Below are 15,676 nucleotides of genomic sequence, written 5' to 3' on the forward strand. Positions count from 1 at the left end.
TCATGGTCGGATGAGCTAACTTCTAGTCTGACGAGCTAAACGACCGAGGTTACGCCCACACTCGCGCAACCTGCCGCCCCACAAGAGCATGCCTGAGCCAAGACATTCCCATACCCGCGCGACCTGCTAGCTCTTCAATCCCACACTCAAAAGAGCTCAACCCCAAGTTGCCCGAGGTAATTCCCATACTCGCGCCACGTGCAACATAATGCCTACTTTAAAGATCACGTGAATCCAATCCTTAAATGAATATGTCTCATGACACAGCATCACACCGACATCGTCAAATTGGACGATATTGAAGCTTTCAGAAAGCCGACCGTGTCAGCCATGGCTTTGCTTGTTTGTGGATTTAATTGAAGAGGTCATTATCCTAGGTCGGGTCAACTGTACACGTAGCTGGTCGGCTGTCCTCACAGGTGTACGACCGAGCCAAATTTGATCTTCTCATGCGGACAGCATTTTCAGCTTTAAGCGAACTCGAAATGAGGATACAGATAACTTACGGAACCCAATATACTTGGATGTTTGGATTGTCTTAGTTGGCTGAGTTGTGTTTCAGGCGAGTCCCGCGAAGCCAAACAAAACCCGTCGCTGCAGAGCGAGATACAATACTTGTATAGATGAGCTATTACAGGATCTCTAGATGTCTAATGACAATTTGATAGCCCTTACCTCTCCCAGCAGCAGCGTGCTTTGCCGGAGCGTATGCACCTCGCGCCTTCCCTTTCCAGCAGCTCTGTTTACACTGACCTCTCACTTCACTCACTCGCCTCACCACTATACTGTACCTACGCAATACACATACTTCTCTATGCGCATTCATACCGCCCTCTAAAACTATATGCCTATATATTATTTGAACCAATGTATGTTCATCCTTCAACCGGCACATAGAGTGTATTGGCCTAGCGGACATTGCGATCGTTAGAGTCAGCCCATGTTGAAAGTGCACCGGTTCGAAGCCGAATCAAAACTACTTTGAGCCGGGGCCTGCAGGTGAAATGGCTTTTTGCTGCCGTGGTTGGCTTTTCGATAGACAAGTTGGACGCGCTCTATGCGTGCTACTTTAATACATGCATCTATTTATTGCCTCACCTGGAAGGCTGGTTTTCTCTACATGTCTGGCTGGTCTCACTATTGGCATGATCACATACTACAGCAGCCGGTATCGACTTAGCTCTTGGAACAAATGGCTCACGGCGCGGAACAGGGTGGGTATCAGTAGGATCACGATCGCTTCTCTTCGATCTTAGAGAAGATCTCTCACTTAACGAATCGCGACCGAGGCTATGATCCGATACTGCAAAGCCGATTTTCACGCCGACGTAAGAGATATATGGCACTGTAACCCAAGTCACCTGCCCAAGAACACATACGCATGCCGACACTTGTTCAGAGCCGTTACTGTATTGATAACTCCAGCCGTAGCCAGCTAGAATCCCCATCCGAACCCATATTTCTCTAGCCTTTGCACAGGAAAAGACAAACAGACAGATGAACGCACGCCGGCAAAGCGCAACAAGCCCTTTTACCAAAACCCAGCCCAGCCAAACAAAACGCCTCGCTTCCAATCAGAACATAGGAAACTGGGGAATATGGACTCGAACCAAGTAAGATAACACGAGATCTACAACACAAAGGAAACCCTGCTTCGTCCCCTGTCTCGGCACAGAGCTGTGGCGTCAGAGAGAATAATCTATTTCTTCTCGTGGACACCAGCGTCGACCCTGACGTCGGTCAAGGGCGCCTTTTCCGGTCCCTCTTCGGGTTGTTGTGTGGGCTGGCGGCCAATCCGGCTGAGCCAGCCTTCTGCGCTCTGCACGGTGCCGTCCACAACGGTAGTGATCTGGCCCATCATGTCTAAGCCTTCGCTCGCGAACGCCAGCATGCGGTTTGCGCCGCGGACCTCCTCGCCGCCTCCCTCGCCTCCTTCGTTGCCCGTGGCGGTGGTCCTGGATGCAAGCTGCCACCGCTGCGGCACAGAGAGCAACTGTGTGCGGACGACTTGCGACGCATTCTGCGGAAGCGCACCACCGGTGTAGCGGGAGACCGAAGTGACGACAGACTGGAGGGTGGTCCAGATGTCGCTGGAGAGCTGCTTCATGCGGTCTGCGATGGCACGGACTTGGGCGTCTTGTGTGGAAGAGCCATCGGCCATTGTAGCGTCCTTCTCGTCGGCATAGGTACCGTTGGAGTGGCGCGCATTCCGCAGCGCGGCTTCGTATTCGTCCACGACAAGCTTAAGCGCGCGCATAACGCTGTCAATGTGCTTGGTCGCACCGCGCAGCAAGCGCAAGCATAGCTTGAGAGATTTGAGGGATGCGTCGGAGAGGGCGACACCGAGACCGGACGTCGTCATGATGAGCTGCGTAGACCAGTTCACGCGACGGTCCTGGGTAGATTGTGGGCGTTCTTGTGAGGTTCGTATTTCCTTGCCTGTGGCGGGGTCGATGGTGACGACGGCGGTCTCTTCGTACGTGGGAGAACGGTGGTCATCGTATGCGGGAAGGCTCTCGGCGAAGGACGATTGCGAGCCGCCTCTTGTGCGGGATGTCGCGTACTCGCTCTCAACATCCAGGTCCATGGCGTCGGGTGATTCGCCAGCCCGAGGGCTCATAACGCGGGGTCGCTTCCCAGCTCTGTCGGCATCGCCTTGCTCGAGGTCGCTGGGCCGTCTGTGTACCTCTCCCAGATAGCGTCGCAGGTTCTGCTCTACGCCGGTGCGTCTCCCGACCGAGGAGACGGTGTTTACAACGGGCGAACCAATGTTGCGTTCGATGAGTTCGGCGCCGTACTTGAATATACGCGGCGAGTAGGTTTTAGTGGTATTGTACGCCGAGATGGAGCCATTGATGCTGCCTCCGAGCCAGGGATGCGCCGATGTCAACAGATTGAGAAGCGGCTCGGGCTCGACAGTGGATTCGCGGGCGGAGAGGGTGACGGAGCGACTTGTGGGCGAGCGGGCGAAGTCTGTACACGATTGTTAGCATGCAGCTCCATCCAAGGGCGTCCTCTGCAGCCGTGGTGCCCCGTCTGCCGCAACCACTGAGGGCTTCTGGCCCTGACGTGCGGGGTCCTGACACGCTCCATGCTCCTTCTGCGACTCGACGGGCCATGTTGGCAGTACTCGCTGGGCGTCGCGCCCGCTGGATACTCCGATGCGCCCGCATCATGCACCGACTCGTAAGAAAAAACATGACCCACCTGGATTTCCCAGCCCGCTCAGCGCCTCGGCGGCCAGTCTCACGTCCGGGTCCTCCATACTGACAACGCTCATCTCCCGCCTCTGGTCATCGCCACTAGTTACGCTCGCGCGATCCATGTCCATCGGGCTGCCCACGTCGCCCTCGGGGACGCGCGGGAATGCCATGCGAGGCAGCGAGCCCCATTGTGTATTTTGCGTCCTGGGACTGAGTTCCACCGAAGGGTGCGACGGCTGCGCATCGGGCAGATCGAGGCTTCGCAGGCTCGGAAGTGAGTGCGTCGGCACCGAAGGCAAATTGAGGCTCGACGGGTCGTGCTGCGTGTATGCAGGCGGCTGTGCGCGCTCCTGCTCCATGGTGCCGTCTGCCTCCTCGCTGGCTCGCTGCACTGGTCGGTGCGAAGTCGTGTGTTGTGGGGTCCGGTGTAACTGGCGGCTGATTGCGACTGATGGCGGAGAGATACCGAGATCTCTACGCGCGTGTTGACATGACGAACGGTGGTTCCGACAGTGTGGGATTTTGGTGGATGGGCGGAGGACGACGCTGCGCTGGGTTGGGGGCGTCGAGAGTGGACTCGTCTGTCATTCGCACGCACACCCGCCTTTCACATGATGGCTCCCGTTCAGCGGCGACACGTGAAAGTGGTCCCAAAATCCGCCTAGCTCTGACGGCACCTGTGCTGTGGAACCGAGAACAACAACGGCCGGTGGGCCCTTCTGCACAGCTTCACACAACCAAGAATTCTCTCGCTTCTCTTTCCATATCAAACATGTCATTCCATTTCTTTCACTAATTGGCATCTGCCCAAGATGCTATTGATACACTTCAAGGAGTGACGCATCGACACTAGTAGCCAATCGCGTTGCTCCGCGCGAAGCCACGCCTTCTCAAGTCCCGCTCCACGCTTGTGCCGATCATTGGTAATCACCCCCTCCAAACCCCTATTACGCGAGTGCTTGCCTTCTCCCCGGTCCCGTCATAGCGGTATCCAGCATCCGTCACCTCCCAACGCGCCCACGTTCGTCTCAACCTTCACATTGCGTATGAGTACCAAGAATGGAGAATGTCATTAACGGTCGCTCGGTATTCTCCACTCCGTTACCCGTCACACGACGTATGCTACCACGCGAACCTGATTGGCGGTGCCGTATTCTGCGTTGCTAACGAGCCCTGTGAGGATCAGAGGATATACCTCGTTGATCCCGGACAAGACAGGGTCCTTGGGTCTTGGGAACCGGTCCGCGCTTGCCCTTCCCTCATGTATTCCTGGAAGCAAACCTCGTCACAGTCGCGCCAAGCTGTAATCATATAGATATGCTCTCAGCAGTGACCGCTTGTCCTGCTTTTGGTGTTCAGACGCATCGTGCGCCATGTACCACTGAACGCCGACTTCGGCTTTCACGTGTCATACGCCGTGATCACTGTGATGTGAAAGTGCAATGCGCATTACATGGTCAACATGCCAACTATGTCGCAAAAATATCCAATCAACGCCTTCCTCTGTGTGCTGGGTATCAAGCCAATTCGCCGTGTCCGTCGCTTGAATGTAAAAAGATTAATGTTAACATACATAAACAAATTGGCGTAGCTTGTATTAATCCTAAGAACGGGTGAGGTCGAAGAACAACGCAATCTGCCAGCCTCTGCGTCCTCTTCATCGAGCGTGTTAAATGTTTAGTCGGACTGAGTAATAATGAGGTTTCAAGGTCAAGGGGTGGCAAACTTGACTATGTTCCGTAACAAATCCATCTCTGCAGCTCTACAAGCAAGAACGAATGGCTCGATACCCGCTATACGGTCCAAGTCCTCTGCTGTTCGTGGAGAAATTGTGACAATCAGATCAAGCGTAGCCTCAGATACAATTGGTGTTGCCGATCCTGTACTGAGCTTTCGCGTGACAAGCTTGCTGAAGGCAACTAGCTTGTTTCGGAACATCCTCGACCCAGGACTGAGCAGCGGAGCCTGAGTGGATATACGAGCCGGCGTTGGAGCTTCCTTTGGAGCAAGGTTCGGTGGCACTGCTTGGCTTGGCACCCGGCTGGGTGTCGCTGTACATGATCGTGTTTCTGTTCTTTTCCTCTTTAGGTAGGAAGCCGATCGCGATGGTGGTGTTACGAAGACAAGAGAATCTTCCGAAGAGCTAGGCGACTTAGCATTGCGATGAGCCGGACCTTTTCCAGATGTTATTCCAGAAAAAGCGCCAAGCGATGCGTCAACAGTGACAATGGGTTCCACGCCCCCGGCCGACTTGTGACCGTGTGGCTTATCGCCTGTCATGTCTATGAATTCGATGTCTTCATATTGATGATCGACTCTTGATCGGGGTAGGGCAGGATATTGTAGACTGCCATCGGTACTGTCGCCTCTCTCGAGCGTAATTTCTGCTAGAGTGAAAGACAACCCGGTTTGCAAAACTGGCTTGCGACGTATAGGAGAACCAAATCCTAGGGAAGAATCGGTAGAACTTTGCGTATTCTGTGGTCGCCGCATTGATTTCCGGGTGGGAGTGCGCGGCACTGTTTCTTGATATTCAGCAAGTGCAACTGATGGCTTAGCTATCTGCTGCTGCTCATCACCATGGACTTCTAGGTTTCGAACAATCACATCGAGCCAGTCGGTGCCATATTTGGCGACTGATAGCTTTCCGATGCCTTTCACCTTTAGTAGGTCTTCGTCATTCTGCGGTGCCATCTGTGCAAGGCCACGAAGGACTGAATTATTTGCGATAAGATAGACCGGGACCCCATTTGCTTGGGCAAGAGCTTTGCGGCGCTCTGCTAAGTGATCATACAAAATTTGCGCCGCACGGCCCAATGGTTTCTGAGTGATCGTCGACCCTGTCTTCGAGGCCGTCTCCTTGGTCGTCTTCTTGTTTTTATCTGCCGTTGGAGTTCCAGTCTTATCTTTCTCTTCGCATGCCTTCTCGTCCGATTTGGCATCGTCTTTTCGATTTTCAAAAAATTCATTGGCTGCAATAGCACTACCACCTTCTTCTGCCGGATGCAGCATAAGTGTGGTGATAGGAGCAAATCCTTTGGCACCTTTCGCTCTCCGAGGGTATTGCTCTGCAAAAATGGGTAAACTCGGCACAGGCATCAGCGCAAGCCGTTTGGCATTCATGCAATGGAATAACATGAATCCAGCATAAGCATCGCTAGCGGCATAATTCTTTTGTTCGTCGTTGAGTGGTTTACTCCAATTGCTAGTCCTCACAGGCCCCTTCGCTAGAGGTAAGCCGAGATGGCCCTCCACCAGGTTTGCAAGCGATATCATCTTCGTGTTTAGAAGATGTGGAATGCATGCAAACCTCACCAGGCGGTCCAAGTGGCTCAACTCGAACGCCCCTTGTGGCTTCAAGCCAAAGAATCGACGTAGCCTCGCGAAATCTGCGCCCAGGATGCCGACTCCTGTTTTCGTAATCTTGGGACTTTCAATGAGCTTTCGGAGCGATGGCGCAATGATGTCATCTGTAGTTTTTCCTGCGTGTAGACCAATATGAATCAGAGCTATCTTGTCTTCCGATGCTATTTGGATGAGCCCAATTCGTTTTTGCAATGGAGGGTTTTGGCCAGGAAAACAAGGCCACTCCATGTCGAATCCGACCATTGGTTCCTCAAGGAATTTCTGTGCAAGTTCTTCCGACCGTGCCTTATTATTGCTATATAGAACTTGCACCTTTTCGCCTGAATGGCAGGAGTAAGTCGTCAGTCAGGTCGTTTTCTTTGCGTTTGGATCACTCACCCTCTGGGTTTTGGTACAACTGGTAGCTCCACCATCGTACAAATGCCGGCTGCTGCGACGTCTGCAGACGATATGCTAGAGGCCAAAGCGCATCGCCTTCTACTTCACTGCCCGCGTCAACTGTAGCCGTGACTGCCTTAGCAGTCATTGAGTCGCGCAACTCAACAAGACCAGCGCTTAGCTGTCGCCACGGTTATGAACAAATAGAGATCGTCACAACTCTAAGTCCCGTGAAAGGAACGATGTCATTGCCCTGAACGGATAGCAAAACGCGGAAAAGAACTTGATGCGATTGTATGCAGAAGTGGGGTCAAGAGACGAAGTACACGATGGTGTTTGTTCCTGCTGGGCGCGGAAGGTGGCGTGGGCATGATCCGTGCGCTCGACGCGCGGTCAGGTGCTCTCGCGTTCGCCGCTTCCACTCCACTGTATATTGCAACGATGCAAATAAACGCAACACAATTAAAACAGCGGCCTCCCAGGGAACGCGCTAGTAAATGGATTGATTCTTTGGCATGCACTGATATTCCCTTTCTTGTTGACCTGTAACTGATGAAGAAAATGAAGCTGTACCTGTGTATGCCTCCAAACGTCCCAGATCATCATACACAGCCGGAGAAGGCGATGCGATATGTGCAGCTGTGATGCCTGCTAGGTTATTATCTGCCGGAAGATCATTCTCGGCCTTCCAACACATCTGGATTCACGTGGCAACCACTGGGGACTGCAGCCACAACTGCGCACATCAATGTATCCGAGTACATTTCCAATACCGGTACCGGTAAGGGCAGCGCTGCCGTCACAGGAGGATCTCGAAGTACATGCCACCGATCCAGAACCCCCAACCCGCGCGGATCAACTATGTGTTAATCGCGAGGGAGAGACCCGTGCCGTACGCGGCACAGGTCTAGAATTAGCGTTGTGTTACCATCGCTGTCGGGGTAGCGTTCCTTCCGCTTCACGCCAAGCCAGCCTGCATCTTGCACAATCGAGTCCCGCCGCATCCTCGACGCACCGCTTTGTACCAATTTGGCGCAATCACCCCCACATCTCGAATATGCGCCGTCTTCTTTGTCTTGATTACGCACGGGCGATCTTCGTAAGGCACTAAAGTAAAAAGGGACTGGGGCTGCTGAGATCTGGGAACGTAACTGTGCAGCGTCAAGCCATACGCGCCAACAAGTGTACTCTGAGCTTGCTGTCTACGGCGGCAATACGACGAGCTTTCCGACTGTACACTGCGGAAGGGAAAGAGGCAGGCCCTACCACGTCACTCAATGCCTGTGTACGTGCAACCAATGCATGAACACCCGACATACATTGGTTCGCCGTTGGTCACTAACATGGCAGCATCTGCAAGGCCTTCGTTGGCCAGCTTATGAAGACGAAGTTATCATCCTGAAAAGTCCTAGAACGTCGCTAGTCTTTTGAGTACCGATGACACGAAATTGGTGATGAAGTGCACCCAAAGTCAGTCTTCACAACGAAGAAAAGCACCTGAATTCGAGAACTCGCATCGTGGTGTGAAGATAGATGCTGACAAGACAGGGGTTTTAGCGTGTGCGGGGCATACGGCCCGTACCAATGGGTAGCAGACAACCGAAAGCAGACTCCCTGCGCTGCTCACAGGCGGTCGTCTCTTGCAGGGGAGCTGCTGCATGTCCTCACACATTGCGGATCTCGCCGTCCAGCCGTGGAACTTCGGGATCGTGGGAGAGCTTCAGTGGATAGGAGGAGGCGAGTGTTCAGATGGAAGCTGTTGCTCTTCCAGGGTCGCAATGGGTCTTCCATTCGCATCTCAGTCCACTTGTCACATTTCCTCCAGAGATAGCATTGTCTGTTACTGCTCTTCAAAACAAGTATGACGGCACAACCAGCCTCGGACAGTTCAACCCATAGATCGCCGGCTAAAACCCCGCGCCTCAAACAGGAGCAACTCTACAGGCTCTGAACGGACTGTCTGCGGCGCTCCTTTTGATAAGTTTCGAGCCTTGGGAGGCGGTGCTGATGGGGATCTTTTCCGTCGCTTTGATATCCGAGCCGCCGAGGAGGCTGACTTTTTAATGTATTAAGCCGTAACGCGCGCATCGACCGCTTATGACTTGCAGTCTTTGAAGGTATCCAGAGCTTGCACCCCAAGGCTAGGGCATCGTCAGTCGCGATTCTACTGGTATACCTGCTTTTCGCACCAGTTCAGCCGATCTCGCCGACTTGGACAACGAGCTTGATATTGGCACACCAGAGACCTCACGCAAACATGCCAGATCGATTCAAGTTTACGATGTGGAAGGTACTTCATGGCTTGCCCAGTATAGGCAGGTTGACATTGAAGCCCTCCCAAAGATCTTCGATAGTGCTGGAAAGCCGGTTCAGCACGAAGGGTGACTCGGTCTATATGGGCCGCCTGGGTGAACGGTGCAAAATTTTGTTGCTCGCCAGAGGATCGATGCCGAGCTTGCGCGCATAAAACGATACTGAACTCAATCCTTTGGACCATGCCATGGTGTCCATTTTGGTCTCACAAACGCATGTCATACACGTTGCAGCTCCAATAGATTTCGCTTCCTCTCATCGACACTGCAGATTCTTCTCCAGTACGCATACAAAGTATTGGTATTCAAGTCATTCCTTCAGTCTTGCAGGTCGAGTTTCTGGTGGGGTTTTTGCCGCTGATAGTTTGCTGTTAAGGCTTGATGAGAGGGTTTACACCATGGATTCCTATACATGTACTCACACTGCCACCGCTCCTCTCGCATGCGATGCACTCTTGTATACTAATGCGAACAATCTTAGCGTCCTCCGCCGCAACTCGGCTGACCACGCGTTCGTCAAGGTAACTAACCAAAACGGAGAAACGAGGCTCGGCCGTACCCATGCATGGCGCTTAAAAATCCAACGCTCTGGTTTGGCGCGCTCAGGCAAAACAACCATTGGCCTGACACGCCGTAGCACATTCGCAATCACACTCATGTCGGCTCGAAAGTCAGCCTTCGGCTTTCCGTAATGGCATCATCTATCTTAGATTCGTGGCTTTATCCATCAATGATAATGTCTGTTATGCGCGAATGCCGAACTGCTGGGTACGCATCGTACGGTCGATCGCTTTGTCTACCAATACGAGCCGGGCAACAGGCGATAGCCGCAGCGCGCTCCCTTGCCGTAGGGTGTCCACCAGCTGTCAGCATGGGGACATGTAGGCCCTACTATTCTCGTCTCGGAGTTAACGATAATCCATGCGCAAGGCACATTGGAAGAGCCAACGGGCGAAGGACGTGTATAAAGGCGACCTTGTGCTACGTGAGGATGCTCATCTTAGCTCCGTACAAGACCATCTTCTCGAAAAATCATCTTGAGTAGGAAAGCACCGAATACTCGTTCTTTACTTTCCCATGAGGAGCCGTCTTCGTCCGTCTGGCTTCAGTCACTCGAGGTCATTCTCCGCGCCCACTGTTCCCAGCCTCAGACTGACACCGCCCACACCACACCGCTCATACCACCACGAGAAAGACTACGACCCGGACGATTCTATCCCCACATCTGCAGCCGCCATGCCCCGCCCAAACCGATATCGTCGCCCTAGCCCACGAACAAGTGGCCACCACCCCTACGCCATCAACGGACAATCATCTCCATCACCAACGTTCCCACACGAACAATATCAATCTGTCAACCCCGGATTTTTCCGCGGACAACTTGATGGCAAAACCATTGCAGCTTTTAGCATCGTCATCGCACCAGATGGCTATACTGTCACTATTCAGGGACAGCTCGTCCCTAAACCAGCCAAGTACCCTTCGCAAGACGTCCAGGAGCGGCGCTCGCTGTCGCAGCCTGCATCACCCGTCATATTTCAGAGCCCCATCGAACACTCGGTTGCTGCACTGGGTTTGCAGAATCCACCCAACTCGCCTACGGATGGCGAGACCGTGCCGCCCAAACAACAACCACGTCTGGCCCCTGAGAAGCCGGAACACGCTGTGCCGTTGGCCGAGGATCACTCTCAATTCGCCCAGATGTACCTAGACCAGTACAACGCATACCTGACTCAGTATCAAACACAGCAGCAGTGGATGTGGCCTGTCGAGCAGATTCCTGCCAGTCATGCATAAGTACCCCTCACAAATGGGCCTTCCACCCATGTCCCTGTTGTCTCCTTGTGTCTCTCGTTGTCTCTTATCCTGGGGCTCCAGTCGCCGTTCTCTATTATAATGAAGGAAGAGCCCGGTGTTATGCCACCGCGAGCGCACTCCTTCTTGCTTGGGCTAAGTTTGTGTTTTCATTTGGGAACGCCTGTCTGCTTTCTGGGAAGTACCAAGCGAGTCTTTGCATTTCGGCGTCACCCTGTCCTCATGTCTACTGCAGAGAGCAATTCTATGTGTCCTGACTTTGTCAGTCGTTCATTGCCTGTTATTTTATCGTCGTGCATAGCAAATAGGAGCGTAGTTGGTAGTCTCATGGGCTTACACTGCCTGGAACTTGGTCCCAACTTTCGGTCTAGTATCGTTATTGCGTCTAGTTACATAAATAATACATGAACAGCATGTATCCGTCCACTCAAGGACGCATTTATTGCTTTGGATATGCAAAGTGCCAATAATCCGATCCCATGTCGTTAATGGCTCCCGTCTCACGCCGGCTTTGCCACCTTCCTGTTCCCCGCTTCTCCAAACAAAGGAGCGCAAGCTACTCGCCCACGATAGTCTCTCCCGGCACGGCTCGCAACCGTGGCCTTGTGATATCCAATCGGGGAGTTTCGAGTCATCGCTCTTCTCATAGCCCGCCGCTCCGATGTTTCACCTGTGCAAACTCCAGCGCAGCGCTCCCCCGAAGCATCTCCTCCAGAAAGTGCAAGTACCGATCACCATCTACATGCGGCGTCGCAAAGCCCCACTCGGTCGAAGTAACGAAGAACACGACGGTCTTCCACAGAAGATCGTTTGTCGCGCGCACGACTGCCTTTCTTGTCTCCAGCGCTCGGAGCGTCCGATAGACGTCAGCAGCATCCGGCTTGTATAACCACCGACTCAATGCAACGAGACGCTCGATCTTCTCCTCGGTCTGGGTATGGACTTTCAGAGACGGACTTCCCCGCGTGGTATTCTGGCTGCATAAAAGAGAGCTCATGAGGTTATGGTAGATGGCCACGTCTTTCTTCAAATACTCGCTTGAGCTTCCGGTCAGACCGATGCTAAGCTCCGTGAGCGGCAGTCGCATTAGGAGGAATGGTTTGTCCTTGCTCAGCGGATTGAGCTTCGCCTGCGGCATCGTGATGCCCACGTAGCGCAGTTGGTTGATGCGTGAACGCAGGGTCTAGAGGCGTAGCGACAGTGCTTTGTGTACAATCAGCTCTGTTGTGTTCGACTTCTTCATTTTGAAAAACTTGCAAGCCTTCCGCTTCCTTCGTTTCGACGGCGTGCCTTTGGTGAGGCGCGGCGAGCACGTGGAAGTACCATGTATTGAATGCGAGCTCATGGGCCTCACTGTGGATCAACTGACAACACTCTAGAAGGGCCAGCTGGATGTAAGCGCAGCGACCGAGGTTCAGACCGAGGTTGCGCTCGAAGACGTATTGGTAAATCTGCTGCTTCCTTCCGGCGGTAGTTCTAAGAGGCGTGAGTTCGGTTGCCGCTGTCTTGTTGAAGTAAATCAATGCGCCGTGTACACAAGTTCAAGACTATATGAACCAGTCCGCTCATCTACGCGGCGAGCAATAGAGCACATAGCTATGTTCCTGTAAGCTATCGAGTAAATGCGCTAGATTTCTTTCAATTCCATGGCTACAGTGCCGTATCAAAATCTTGAATGCTATGTATGCTTTCGGAGCAATACTGTAAATGTCTTCGCGAAACTTCGTCACTGTACGCTTTCGAAGCGGGGATGCGGAGCAAGGGGATTGGGTCAGTACGGTGGGCGCGTATTCAAGTTGAAGAAGAGGCTGTTGCTTTCCCGTTGCCTGTGGGTGTTTGCCTGCGCAAACAGCATGGGGATAACAGATCTACCAAAAGCTTCATTCACTAAGCGGTCTGTGAATGATCTTTGACTCTGTAGCAAAGAGCAACGTAATGTCAAGTAGAGCTTTTTCATCACACGTTGAACTCGATCGTGGTGACTAGCATAGACGTGAAACCATACATCATCTTATGAGAGAATTACATGCACAAGTTACTCGCGTTGTCCAGGTGGTGTTAACAAGGACAGTACTTTTCTAGCCTATATAATGAAATGGTATCTTGACCCTACCCAACGCCGAGGACTCCCATGGCCACATGTTTTGTCCCAAAATCTGTGACCAAATGCAAGTTTGAGCCGATGAAAGTTGGCCGTCATTGTCGGAGAGCGCCGATACCCGAAGTACCGTTGCAGCACTTACGCAACTCAGGCCATGCTTAAATCCGCTTCCAATATCGCCTGCGCTACTGCTGTCCGGTTGCTCTTTATGATGTGGTCGGCGACCTCGCCTCCAACCTTTTCCGCTAGACGGTCTCTTTGGTTCTCAAGGTTCGCAACACCATTGGCTCTCATGGCGCCTCGACTTCGTTCCATGTCATCAAGGCATACCAAAATTGTGGCTAAGACGCGCCTTGCTTCTTCCTTCCGCGAATCATCCGCCAAAGCCTCCTTGAGTACCTCGTCGTAAATTTTCAAGTTGGGAAGTATGCCTATCCTGACACCATCGGCACCGAGAACACGTCGGAGTGTTTCCAGGGCACCATAGTGAGTGCCGAGCGGTTTGTTGGGGTCTAGGAAGGCCTTCAGACATGAGCGGGCAATGCGCGTCTTCAGACCTTGATTAGAAGCTGAGTACTTCCGGCACATTTGTTGGAGCAGAGACGCGGCAATCTTGCGCAGGTCGAAATGTTCGAAATTGTGGCGTGCATGCCCGTTAATATTGTTCCCATTCAATGTCTCGGAGGAGGCGTTCGAGGGTGCTTGATGTGACGTTGGGCCGATATGCTTACCCAGACAACACGTAAGTACCGGAGGGACCATGTAAGGGATATATGGGTCGAGGTAGATGGTAGGGTTTGCCAGTAATCTGTCGGTGGCGAGTAGCATAGCCCTGAGTACAGTGAGGTTCTTCATACTATGAGTGACCTTCTCAGATATGAACGTAATGAGATATGTGGTAAGTTGGTGGATGCCGGGGTCGCTTTGTATGGAAGCCAAAGCGGCGTTCTGCCACTCCTGGTTGTTCTCGTCGAGCAGAGCACTGGAAAGCTTGGCAAATAGCTCTTGGGATTCTTTGGACAGGACGTGTTTCACGAGAGGTTTGACGGTGTAGTTGTCCAGGCCGTTGGCAGCGGCAAGGTGGGGGTTCGCATTGGGGCCCTTGGGCAGCAGATCGGCCTGGTTGCTTGCCGTGGGATTCTGGGGTATGGAGGGTTGCACACCTTCGACAGCGAGCCAGTGTGCTGCAAAAGTTAGTACCATGATAGACATTCGGACGCCAGACTGGTGCGCAACGTACCAGTAAAGGTTATTTCCCGCGGCACCTTGGGCAGCGGGGCGTTGATGAGCTTCTCAAAGTCGACCTCCTCATCCTCGACATAGTACAGCGGCTGGCCAGGCCCCAGCGAAGCCTCGCCGAAGCGAAGCGGGCGAGTGGATTCGTAGCCGTACAGCGGCTCCACGTTGAGCACCTTCAAGGCATGGGATATGTCGTGCGTGCTAAGCGTTGTCCGTTTGCCATGCCGCATGAACTTCAGGGCCTCCTCCAGGACCTGGGCCAGGCGGTAGTCGACGTCGCGGGCCAGCTCCTCAACTACGTTGTCGGCCAGTGAGGCGATGCCCACCGACTCGGCGACGTCGCGCACGTTGTCGGGATTCCACACGGAAGACGACATGGCGCGAGGACTGTGTGGAGTATGTGCTGAGGTATATCGTGGCTGAACGGTGTATCCGGCCAAAGGAGTGCAGCAGAGGCTGGGGCGCGCAAGAGGGAGCGTATGCGATGCTGGCACGGCACGCTTGGGTGGTGCAGGTGTGGATTGGGTTGCAGGTGGCAGCGACCAGCTCTACGCGCAAATGGAGGGCATTCCGGGAGCGTGCAGGCGATTGCGCGGCGGTCTTCAGCTGGAGAGGCAGCCGTCGGGAGGCAAGAGCTTCGGGAGGCAGGAGCGGTGGATGCGACTGCTCCTCTGGCGGGACGCGGTCTCCTTGTGGGCTGCGGTCGAGGTGAAGGAGCGGAAGGCGCGCTGATGCGGCTCTGTCGCGTCTTGGCGCCGTTTGACGCGCGCTCTGACCCGGACAGCGGCCGGTACTCGTTCACCTTCACTCTCACCTCCTCACCACTACGTGATGTTCGGCCCACAACACCTCGATCGCGCCTGTCCCTCACTCCGGCACTGGTCGTTGCTCGTGCCTTGACTGTTCGTTGAACCATGCGGTCGGTCTGCGGGGAGGCCACAGCGTCGGGTTTGCTTCATTCGCAACAAACACACCCACGACCACTCGTCTGTGCACTCATGCTTGCGCTGGCCAGGCAGCCGTCGGGCTCTGCTCGCCCGCGCTCGCTGGGTGGGCTGCGCTCGCACGATTCCCCACATTCTAAGCAACTTCTAGAACCCTATCACGTCTAATCCGGGAGTCTCTCCCGCCCAAGGGCTGCCGGATGGAACCAGCACAGCAGTCTCCCTCTTCTCCTTGCAACAAGGTGATACAATAGTCACTGACATCTTATTCGGTCGGTCCTACGTAGGCCCGCCTTCCCCGCCAAATCAGCATCTCGC

The 15,676-nt window shown here is 53.7% G+C and overlaps 7 protein-coding genes across 7 annotated transcripts; 3 read left to right on the forward strand and 4 right to left on the reverse strand.

Annotated features, from left to right (window-relative positions):
* Window positions 1-1,699: 1,699 nt before the first annotated feature.
* On the reverse strand, window positions 1,700-3,562 carry CC84DRAFT_1094394 (Opi1-domain-containing protein; the record flags this gene model as incomplete). The annotated part of the gene is made up of 2 exons (XM_018174562.1): window positions 1,700-2,973; window positions 3,208-3,562. 2 exons carry the CDS (start codon window positions 3,560-3,562, stop codon window positions 1,700-1,702), a joined length of 1,629 nt encoding a protein of 542 aa, XP_018035067.1.
* A 1,304-nt stretch (window positions 3,563-4,866) lies between these two features.
* On the reverse strand, window positions 4,867-7,205 carry CC84DRAFT_800938 (uncharacterized protein). Its single transcript, XM_018187467.1, has 2 exons — window positions 6,948-7,205; window positions 4,867-6,889 (listed from the first exon to the last, which is right to left on the reverse strand). The coding sequence occupies exons 1-2, from the start codon at window positions 7,093-7,095 to the stop codon at window positions 4,914-4,916; spliced, it is 2,124 nt and encodes a 707-aa protein (XP_018035068.1). The 5' UTR covers window positions 7,096-7,205; the 3' UTR covers window positions 4,867-4,913.
* Window positions 7,206-9,379: 2,174 nt separating this feature from the next.
* Window positions 9,380-10,143, forward strand: CC84DRAFT_800934 (uncharacterized protein). The gene has a single exon (XM_018187466.1). The coding sequence runs from the start codon at window positions 9,448-9,450 to the stop codon at window positions 9,949-9,951; it is 504 nt and encodes a 167-aa protein (XP_018035069.1). The 5' UTR covers window positions 9,380-9,447; the 3' UTR covers window positions 9,952-10,143.
* CC84DRAFT_1206313 (uncharacterized protein) lies at window positions 10,135-11,056 on the forward strand (the record flags this gene model as incomplete). Its single annotated transcript, XM_018182025.1, has 1 exon — window positions 10,135-11,056. Exon 1 carries the CDS (start codon window positions 10,337-10,339, stop codon window positions 11,054-11,056), a length of 720 nt encoding a protein of 239 aa, XP_018035070.1. The 5' UTR covers window positions 10,135-10,336.
* A 6-nt stretch (window positions 11,057-11,062) lies between these two features.
* On the forward strand, window positions 11,063-11,599 carry CC84DRAFT_800969 (uncharacterized protein). The gene has a single exon (XM_018187468.1). The coding sequence runs from the start codon at window positions 11,156-11,158 to the stop codon at window positions 11,480-11,482; it is 327 nt and encodes a 108-aa protein (XP_018035071.1). The 5' UTR covers window positions 11,063-11,155; the 3' UTR covers window positions 11,483-11,599.
* A 118-nt stretch (window positions 11,600-11,717) lies between these two features.
* Window positions 11,718-12,212, reverse strand: CC84DRAFT_1176886 (uncharacterized protein; the record flags this gene model as incomplete). The annotated part of the gene is made up of 1 exon (XM_018180250.1): window positions 11,718-12,212. One exon carries the CDS (start codon window positions 12,210-12,212, stop codon window positions 11,718-11,720), a length of 495 nt encoding a protein of 164 aa, XP_018035072.1.
* A 942-nt stretch (window positions 12,213-13,154) lies between these two features.
* Window positions 13,155-14,881, reverse strand: CC84DRAFT_800976 (TAF-domain-containing protein). Its single transcript, XM_018187469.1, has 2 exons — window positions 14,416-14,881; window positions 13,155-14,359 (listed from the first exon to the last, which is right to left on the reverse strand). Exons 1-2 carry the CDS (start codon window positions 14,789-14,791, stop codon window positions 13,323-13,325), a joined length of 1,413 nt encoding a protein of 470 aa, XP_018035073.1. The 5' UTR covers window positions 14,792-14,881; the 3' UTR covers window positions 13,155-13,322.
* Window positions 14,882-15,676: the final 795 nt, after the last annotated feature.

This window comes from Paraphaeosphaeria sporulosa, assembly GCF_001642045.1.
Source record: "Paraphaeosphaeria sporulosa strain AP3s5-JAC2a unplaced genomic scaffold CC84scaffold_6, whole genome shotgun sequence".
NCBI lineage: Eukaryota > Fungi > Ascomycota > Dothideomycetes > Pleosporales > Didymosphaeriaceae > Paraphaeosphaeria > Paraphaeosphaeria sporulosa.

What these genes read in the sequence shown, in the direction of transcription:
- CC84DRAFT_800969 (XM_018187468.1), top strand. Translation starts at nt 11,156, where the DNA reads ATGAAGGAAGAGCCCGGTGTTATGCCACCGCGAGCGCACTCCTTCTTG.
- CC84DRAFT_800938 (XM_018187467.1), bottom strand. Translation starts at nt 7,095, where the DNA reads ATGACTGCTAAGGCAGTCACGGCTACAGTTGACGCGGGCAGTGAAGTA. An exon ending in GTTGTACCAAAACCCAGAGG is followed by an intron (nt 6,890 to 6,947) that starts GTGAGTGATCCA and finishes CCTGCCATTCAG; the next exon opens with GCGAAAAGGTGCAAGTTCTA.
- CC84DRAFT_800934 (XM_018187466.1), top strand. Translation starts at nt 9,448, where the DNA reads ATGGTGTCCATTTTGGTCTCACAAACGCATGTCATACACGTTGCAGCT.
- CC84DRAFT_800976 (XM_018187469.1), bottom strand. Translation starts at nt 14,791, where the DNA reads ATGTCGTCTTCCGTGTGGAATCCCGACAACGTGCGCGACGTCGCCGAG. An exon ending in GCGGGAAATAACCTTTACTG is followed by an intron (nt 14,360 to 14,415) that starts GTACGTTGCGCA and finishes TAACTTTTGCAG; the next exon opens with CACACTGGCTCGCTGTCGAA.